A 9899-nucleotide genomic window follows, 5' to 3' on the forward strand; every position below is an offset into this window, starting at 1 on the left:
TGCATGCATGGAATTTGCCTGCATGGAAAAAAGATCACCTTTATACAGGGATACCTTTTCCTTACTTTTCAAAGGTTCCTTTAGGAGAATACATACATTTCTTATACTGAATATTTAGTAAACATCAAAGGGACCACATTTCTATCAAAGTTGCTTAAATACAACACATTATGTATCATAAACAGATTACTTATAATTTGTTCTTTCAGAGCCTCTGAAGTGGAAACAATCTTTGGTTTCTTTTCCCACTATTTGCTACAAAGTAACAGGTTTTAGGTAAAGAAAACATCCCTACAAATAGGAAGGGATATTGGACTGATGATGGATCTGTCTGATATTAGAAATGATCAAATACTACAAATACTTGATAGGGAAACAAGAGTTAAATCCGGTTGTGACTAGGTAACGGCATTGTCATGAACTAAGAATGAGCTGCGTTTTTGCCCATTTTCTTCCAAAATCAAGGGATTAATTAATCAAGAATGGACACCAACCAAAGTCTCTTCAGAAATGGGAACCTCTATGTGCTGATGTACACCCATTTAATAAAAGCAGGAATGTTTTGCTGGAGACGTACAGTGGCACCGATGCCAGCAGACAGTGTTCCCACCGCTGCTCAACCTGCTCCCACCACGTCGACCACCGCTCCCCCACAGGCCTTGCTGCACAGGGTATCGCTTCCCGCTTTCAATAACACACCAGAAAACAGCAATGCCAGCTAACACCTGCTTGCAACCCACTGAAAGGAAATCTATAGTGTCAAACTAATACACTTCAGACTAATGAAGTGAAAAACGTATGGGAAAAAGCTATATATTGTAAGCCTCCAGTGTCTGCCACTCAGTTCTTCTTCCTTTTCAAAATCTTGAAGTTCTATAACTTTTTTTTATATCAGTGTGGGAAACAATATAAAACATAATAGTTACTCTGAAAGTGGCTATTGTTTTAAACCACAGAATTATGTAGATTGTTCCTTTAATGCTTACACTTTAAGACTGATCAATTCCACATAACATTTATTAAGCATTAGCTATACTAATTCATCTATTTATACATATAAAAGAACCATCCACTACCCTGTACAATATTGCCAGTCAAAATAATGTGATCCTTCGTGCACGAAAAGGATCCCTCTCACCACAACAGTATACATCAATAAGAACAAAATTGTTTTATACATTTTCAGTATCTTCTAACCTTTCAAATCATCTTATTATACAATTTTTATATTTTTAGTGTTAGCAGGAAAGAATTAAAACAGCTAGTATGAGCATGTTCTTTGGGCTACAGCCACAAAAACTACCAGGGAGTGAGCCCAAGAGACAGTTAACAGCATCACAGCTTCCATGTAGTAACTACTCAAGCACATGCTCTTACTCAAGAGCAAACACCAGGCTGTTTAACCTACTAATCCCCATTTAGTAACCTGCTGTATCAACAACACACTGTAAATCTCCGCGTTCGCGTAGCCCTCTGCAGCTATTGTGCAAGCCCACACTCTAACTAGGTGTGACCATTCTTTGCAACCTGTAGCTTGCATTGCAAAACATCCCCGTATGAGAGCACTCCACAAAACACAGCCTGGACACCTCTGAGTCAACCCACAAGCAGAGAGGAAAAGTGACTCTACCCCAGTGGTGTCACTGCTCTGCTGCAGAGGGAGCAGGGCCAGGAGCACAGCTTTGTCCCCCCAAACTCCTGCCCCCAGGGTCACTTCACCACCAGCCATGTAATGTAACCCCAACATAGAAGCCATGTGTGATCAGTGCAAACCACTCAGGAATCAAAGCCGTGTGTGATCAGTGCAAACCACTCAGGAATCAAAAGCTACCTCCTAGCTTCAATTTTTGCCCCTTTATAATTAAAAAAAACAAACAACTCACCTCCCAAAAAACCTTATTGCTCAAGACACTGTGCCATTCAAGCCATTGAGCAAATGGGTAAAAACAACAGTGGCGGCAGCATGTAAAAACCTGACAGACCAACTCAATTAGCTTCTTGTGGAAGGGGATGCTCCCTTCGATGCGTTTTATAAGTATCAGATATCTAACTGTGGCTATTTTCATGGTTTTAAATGCTTCTGAAAAGCATCAAAGGCAAACAAGGACAAAACCCAAATTCATGCATTTTTAGAGCATACAAAGAACAAAAAGGGTGCTGGGAGAGAAAAGGCAGAAGACATGGTACCTAAGTTGTATCTGTTGTTATGTTACATCAGAACATCTTTTCATCACACAATAAACAACTGTAACTAATGACTGTCACATTTGGTCATTCCTTCTTCCCCGTTCACAGGGTGGGTTCTGCACATCCAGCAGTTCTTCTGCGTTTCTTTGCAAGTTCTTTTCTCAGAGCCACTCTGTCCTACGGCAGAATGACCAGGCTGAAGAAGCACTTCAGGTTTGCATGCTGCAAAAGGGAGGTTTCCAACACTGCTGCTTTCTTGATTAATTTACAATTTGTCTGTGTGAAGCAGGGTTATGATCTTGTGTTCATAAAGATACTTTCTTACATTTCTTAATCTGGGCATTACTCAAAATTTGAGAGCAAAGACTCGGTGCTGAGAAAGTGTGTGCAGTTGGAACCTGACCCTTAATGACAAGTTTGCTGCACTTCTGATATTTCACCAATTTTGATACTCGAGCAACTTTGCAATTACTTTCTGCAACTGCTTAGAAAATGCTAACTGTGACCCTGCACGAGTAATCATTATCTTCTCAACCCCCTCTTGATGATGAATGCATATTCCTAGAACTGTTAGAAGTGAAACAGACACCCAAACAGGCAAAGCAGAAGAAATATTACCAAAAAATGTAACCACATTTCTGAAAGTTAACTATCAAGTTAAAGAAATGAGAATTTTCCATTGAGTCAGGCTAGGTATTAACCTTTAAACAGTATCAGATGAAAATCCCTATGGACCTTTACAATATCTGTAATTTTATGTCATATCTACATAGCACTACTGATACAGTGCAATATTGCAGATATTTAGTCACATGCTATAGCGCAATGATGCAGATATTTATTAAAGTAAGTACCAGTAAACTCCTTTTTTGCTGTTTCTCAGTTGAGACATACATTAGAAGGTTTTTAGTGAGGTACGTACATGCAAACATCTACAGCACATCTGCAGTCAGTGACATGCAGAGTCAAGCACCATGTTTGACCTGAGAGGGATGGTTCCCCACTGCTCTGTGCGATGTCACCGTACCAGCCTGTCCTATGCACATCTGGGTCACACCAGGCATGTCCCTTCTCTTGGTTACCTGGAAAGGGGGTAGTGTCTGCAGAATAAATGTCACTTTGACAAATTTAATGTAATTGAGCCTGGAAACAGCTAGCCCATCCAGCTTACAGCTCACTTCATTAAGTATAGGCTCAGCTAACTCATAAAGCAAGTAAATACTGCTTAGTCCAACTGTGCTTATAACTACTCAATATAACCACTCAATAAAAGCTTCATCTAACTCTGCCAAATTAGTAGAAGGTGGTAAGTAAAACTACACTAACCTGATAAGGAAATAAAACTTAAAACCAAGTATACATTATCCTTCAAGTTCTAGAGGACTTATGACTTTGTAAAGAGGCAGCAATGGTATTTTCACAAACTATAATGAGATGTGATTTCACCTCCACACAGAAGACAAGGATCTCAAGAAGATGATGTTGAACTGATGTGGAAAATTATGCCAGTAAAGAGTGATGGCTGTAATAGTTTCCTTCTATACAGTACGGTATTATAAGCAAAGAAGCATACAAAAGGAAAGTAATACCCCATCTGTCCCTGCATTCAGAAAGCCCCATTTCCAAGCATTTAAGCCCTTCAGTTATGAGCATGAATGGCCCTGGCTACAAAAATGCAGCCCTTTGCATTCATTTCTCAGTAACTACTATTCCTCCTGGTACGGACCAGTTTGCCTTCTGTCGGGATCAACAGAAAGCAGAGAATTTTCCCAAAATACAGCTTAAACCATTTGGACTACCATAACCCTGGGGAGAAGATGCCCCAGCTCTTGTAGAATACCTGGTTGCATTTCATTACATCTAGAAAATAAAATGCTCTGCCATCTCCACTCAGGAAACTTAAGAGTTCTTTTAAGTGTGCTACTATCAAATAGTTTTTTTCTGGAAAACAGGAAAGCATGTTCAGAGAAACTATTAACACATTTCTAGCCCAGGACTGTGGACAGTACTATTCTAATACTGCTTTTAATTCTTCAAACTTCCTCGCTAAAATAACTTCCCAATAGCAAAAATGCTTAAATGAGTCTCGGGCCACTCATTAAGTCTGACCCTCATCCTCCAGCTCACACAAGGCTGGGCTGGGACCCACAGCAGCACTTGGGGTACACCAAAAACCTCCCCAGGTCTCACCAGCTGGAACTCTCAGTACTCAGTGAGCCAGCATAGATTTATCAGGCAGGTTAGTGGGAATTCTCCCCTTGTTCATAAAAAAATATATCAATCAAAGGGAGGAGTGCTTGTTCCATGTCTGATACTCTGGGAGATACAAATTATAATGGGGTTTGATTACTCAAATAATCTAAAGTAGTTTTAAAATTAGCTATGACAGTACTGACTCTAATGTAGTCAAATCCTGCATCAAATACACTGAAACCTCCAGCAAGTTAAATTTTTAATCAAACACTGAATACTGTAACGTTTCAGGTGAGTCAGCTAAGAGCATACAGACTTTCAGATTGTTTTTTTAATTTTACTTTCTTTTACAGGATTGAGATAGCGATAGGGAGTTCTACGTTTATCACCATTATTATTGGCAGAGTAAGCCTAGAGTAAGGCTAGCTCAAAAGTTTTCAATACAATTACACCAAAATTTGTCTCATTTAAAAAGGATTCACTGCATCAACACAAACAATGTAGTTACAGTAATCCAAGATGATTAAAAAAAATAATAATAATAATAATAAAAAATAATCACTATTTAGGGAGTTGTAATCCCCTGAAATAGGCTCATACTGGCTTTATTTAACTGGTCTCCATCCAGTACCTAACCAATTTTAGGTAAAACGCCAAGCTGAAAGTAGGACTTCATGTCAAATTTGTCTACTTTTGCCCATGTAACAGGGACTAGAAAGAACAGAAGTCCTTGTAACATCTAAATACTTCAAGTAAAGTCACTTTCATTAGATACTAATTCAAAGTAAGTACTACTTCTCCACAAGCACCCGGGCAAGGCAGCAAGAGCAGCACCATTCCCCCCACATCAGCGAGGCGGGGGGCAAAGCCTCTGCCAGCCAAGGTGCCCTCCAAGGCACGGGGACACCTCCCCGGTGAGCAGCACAAGCCCACAGGGGGCTCAGCCTCACCGCTGTGGAAACCCTGCAGAGCCACCAACACCATCACTTTTACCAGCAACACCTCCAGCAACTTGTGAAACCACACTGCAAAACAACAGCTAAATGAACTCTCTGCTAGTCTCAGCGCTAAAGATAAACATATCCAAATAAATTTAAGAGTCTGAAAGCAATGAGGTTTACAAATTCAGAGATGTTAGTGGTTTTTCTTTTTTTCCCAGTTGCAAATACTGTTTACAATGTCAAGTGTCATTGGAGGCAAATATTTAATCAAGAAGCATGCAAAACTAAAGTTTTGTTTGCATGTAAATATTTTCCTTGGTCAAACTGAAAATGTATACCCTGATCCGTATCACATAAACTAAATTCTAGCTCAGATCTCACTTGATAGCTAAGATCTTCCTGAAAGGACATGTTATGACATAAGATCTTGCCTTAGCTTTAGTTATAAAAGGCTAATTAAATACAAGTAAAAAAAAGAAGTAGTCTCTACTGACATCAAACAAGCTTTTAAAAAAATCTGATTAAGCTGCCCGTTAGCACTAATATCCCATATGTTAAAAGGGATTCCTAGTTCTTCATGCTGAATTAGGAATTTATTTTTACCTTTGGCAAGAAAGTAGCAATTGGATTTATATATAGTGATACCTGTGCACAAAACAAATCACAATTACAGTTAAACCAGAGAAGTTCCTATAGAAAAGCATATCACTATAGGATACTTATTAAAATAAAAAAGTCCCCCAAAACCTCATCTGAAATAGCCTACTGACAGCTAGCACAAAGCCTTAATCTCCTTCAAATGAAACAAGAATGAGCATGTATGGCCCCCAAAAAATAATTAATTCTTTCTACAGCTTATTCTCAGGCTTCTTCCTACTTGTTAAAACTGCAAAGTTGCTAAAAGCCCTCAAGGCAAGGATTTCAAAGATAAGATTAGACATTTCATATGAACAAAGCACTTGTTGATTCTCCACCGTACAAGTTTCTTATCGCTGCAAGTTTACTTGCCAGCCAGCACACATTCCTCAGAAAACTTTAGGTTTAACGACAGAAGTAGGAATGAAGTTTTAAATCAGCAGAATATATTACACTGCTAAAAGCATCCAAAGTCCCATTTTCTTTTAATTGCGAATGCTGTATTTAACTCTTCTACAGCAAAATCTCCAGTCCTGAAGTAAGATTTTAGTTGAAATAATTTTCTAAGATGCAGAAAAAAATTAAAGCAGAACACATGCATTGAGAAAAGAATGTATTTCTTGCACCTTATTCTGCTGGATTTCTAGACAAATCTCAAAGGTAAGTCCATCATGCAACACTCACTCTTGCAATTCAAGATATGCCCCAAGCTCAACTGTGAGACACTGCTGTATTTTTTACAGTCACAAAAACTACTGCTAAAAGCCATTAAAGTCAATAGTAATGTCTTAAGATAAACCTCTTCTCATCAGTAACAAAGTCGCAAGTTACAGACATAAAAATTGCTGTTCTTTTGGATTTTGTTCTGAAGACAAACAGTTAAACATTAGCCTTTCTTTTCTACCGTAAAAGTCCTTGCAAGCCTACAAAATAAAATATATTAAGCACTTGTAATTGTAAAATTTCCAATTCATCCTCCCTCTTTCCCAAGAGTTGCAACATGTTGAATTCTAAACCGAATGCTTTGAATTCTGAGGCAGATAAAGTACAGCGCACTGCTCACTTTAAGCACACTGTAGCAAGGTCGTTCCTTTCTCCCACTACATACACATAGAAATCTACGCATTAAATATTTGCTCCCTCTCTTTTTTTTTTTTTGGAACAAGCTTTCCTGTTAACCATCATATTTTATGCCAGAAGTGTAGGTTTTTCTATGCAAATTCCGTATTTGTATCAAACCTGCACAGCATGAATCAGCAAACAAAGAAGAGCTGCTCAGTGACGTTTATTTCATTCGCAATAACACACTTCTTCACCGTATAAAGGAGCCATACATTTTACCTCTTGGTTACTGGGGGGTATTTGTTTGTTTAGTATGTTTAAGACCTAACTCACATACTTTTGGGTTGATACAGCTACAACGCTGCAATTAATTACCCAATTTACGCTCAAGATAGGCTGGCTTGAGAGCAGCTATTTAAAGAAAGGAAATATGTGTTGGAATACTGCATTTTTCCTATGTCCCTAGCAAAAGTAAAGTGGGAGAAAGAAAAAAAAAAAAAAAGAGAAAAAATTTAGTTCTGAAAGGCAAATTCACGTTTCGCACACACAGCCCAGCAAGGCAGAGAGTCGCAACTGCAGCACAGTCAAGAACTACCTGCAGTGAACGAGCCTCTGCTGCCTCCTGCCTGAGGGGTCCCGGTCGGGCTCCCTCCTCTTACTTTTCCTTTGTAAAGCGTTAAACCGAGCGCTGGGAAGACCGGACACCCAGAAGCGGCTCTTTCCCGAGGGCTGCAAAGGGTCTCTCACCGCCCCGGCCGACAGGCCACACTGGAGAGCCCGGTGCGACCCTCGCAGGAGCCTCCTGCACAGCGAGTAGTAACTTTGTCACTATCTTCGTGATGCTTTCTGCGCTACACGCACACATCAAAATTTTATTTTTTTAAATCTTCTCAAGGTTAGGATGCTGCACGGTACCGAGACACTTCAGGCTCCGAGTAAACACACCTTGCCGGCTCTTCATAAGTGCGCGGAGTTAACTTAATCGCACAGATAAATATTTACCCCGCTCTTTACTCTACAGATTTCCCCTTTTTCCCCTCCGGGGAAGGGAACTGCTGAACGAAGAGAGCCGGCGGTCATTCTTCGGGAGCGCCTGCGAGCCGCACGGCGCAGAGCGGGCGGGCGGTACTCACCCGTGCAGAAGCCGACGAGCGCCGAGGGGTCGCAGGCTGCAGCCAGGCAGGACAAGCTGTCTTCCATTCCTCCCACCGACGCCGGGCCGGCTCTCCCCGCCGGGGCTCAGAGCGAGCCCCCGCGCCCCGGCCCGGCCGCCATGCCGCAGGCTCCGAGGAGACCCTCCCGGGACACACCGCGCTGCCGGAGGCGGCCGCTCCCGCCGCGTCTGCCCGCGGCCCCGGCCAAAACGAGAAGCGGTGGGTGGGTGGGTGTTGGGGGGGTGGGAGAGGGAGCGCACTCGGCGGCAGGGCGGGGCTAAAGCTCCCACGTCAGCCACGCCCCCGCACAGGCACGCGCTGGGCGCTGCGACCCTACACAAACACCGCGGCACCCGAAATCGCAGGGATCGGGGCTGTCGGCACTGGCAACCCGCCAGCCCCCCCCCGCCCCGGTGCCATCGTACTTACGGCCCGTTTTAAAATGGTGACATTAACCATAAAAAGCCAACAGCAATCCACTTGCCCTCGGCCTGAGCATAAAAAACCACCACAAATGACTAATGAAAAGGATTTTTATGCTCGGTCAACTCAGATAAAACCTTATCGATCCAAAGCATGTTTGTGTGTCAGAAACACCAAAGATCTACTGTCAGTCAAAGCACAACATGACATGGTAAGTTCACAGGGGGGGGAGAAGATGAGGGTGGTTGTTTGTTTAGTATTATATTTGAATATTTTTCATATGACATCTTTCAAGAGGAAAAAGCAATGACATCACTGGCAATGTACTCGTATCCATTATATTAAAACGAAGCAAAATATCGTGGCTTAAAAGCAGCAGCTTTGCAAAGCTATCGTTCTAGTCAGCAGAAGGGAACTTGTATTACAAACGCATTACAATCCATTTAGCATGATCATGATTTCGTTTGTCTTGCAAGATGAAGCACAGCCAGATGAGAACTAATGAATGCAACATGTGTTCATACTTTTGGTAGCCGTGCCTGAAGCCAATTGGCAGAACGACTACAGCAAGATAAATGTCAAAACAAAACTATTTATGACTATGTACTGCATATATTTTGCCTCTTCTCGCTAGCATACTTCAAATAGTTTATTATTTTCAAGCTTTGCAAGCATATTAAATAACTCTGGATTAAAGTTTTGATTTCCAGACAACAGTAGGATAGTAAAAAATAAATAATAAAAAAAAATACACAGAGGAAGTGCATGTCTCCATTCAAAAAGAAGGAGGGGCAGCACTTTTTTCCACCCTTCCAAATGGTTGAAAGAAGGTTCATAACACCACATATAATTAAGACAGCACACAATGGGTTTTGTATGTTTTCCCCAGAACTACCAGTCTACATATTTTGAGCAGCACCTTCATTTTCTAGGAGCTCCCTAAACTAGCCTGATTAATAGAAAGAAGGGACTAAGAAACTGAATGGTGTAAGATGATAAAAGTGTAAAAGTCAAGGGCACACAACTCACGCAAAAGCCCTAATTAAAGCCAAGGGCTTCAAACACACAGCCCCTAGCATCCAAATTGACCAAGAACTAATGCGTCCAACTTGTCCCAACCACTATGTTGCATATGTCACCAGATTAAACAATCTTGATTGCAAGACAAAACACTGAGTCTTATCTTGGGTGGGCTGGATGCACAGAATTATTCATCACACACACACACACATGCATTTTGGTATCCCTTTGAACTCAACATCCTTCCCAATGCAACTATGAAGCCTTGAAAGCCATTGTGGGC

General features: G+C 41.3%; 1 protein-coding gene across 1 annotated transcript in view; it reads right to left on the reverse strand.

Moving 5' to 3' along the window:
- Positions 1-8219, reverse strand: part of EML4 (EMAP like 4) — a gene marked incomplete at both ends in the record, with an annotated part of 92232 nt that extends 84013 nt beyond the window's left edge. Inside the window, one exon of the mRNA XM_080342630.1 lies at positions 8153-8219. Within this exon, the coding sequence (XP_080198756.1) occupies positions 8153-8219 (67 nt within the window). The remainder of the gene's footprint in view (positions 1-8152) is intronic.
- Positions 8220-9899: the final 1680 nt, after the last annotated feature.

This window comes from Nesoenas mayeri (assembly GCF_963082525.1).
Source record: "Nesoenas mayeri genome assembly, chromosome: 3".
Classification (NCBI taxonomy): Eukaryota; Metazoa; Chordata; class Aves; order Columbiformes; family Columbidae; genus Nesoenas; species Nesoenas mayeri.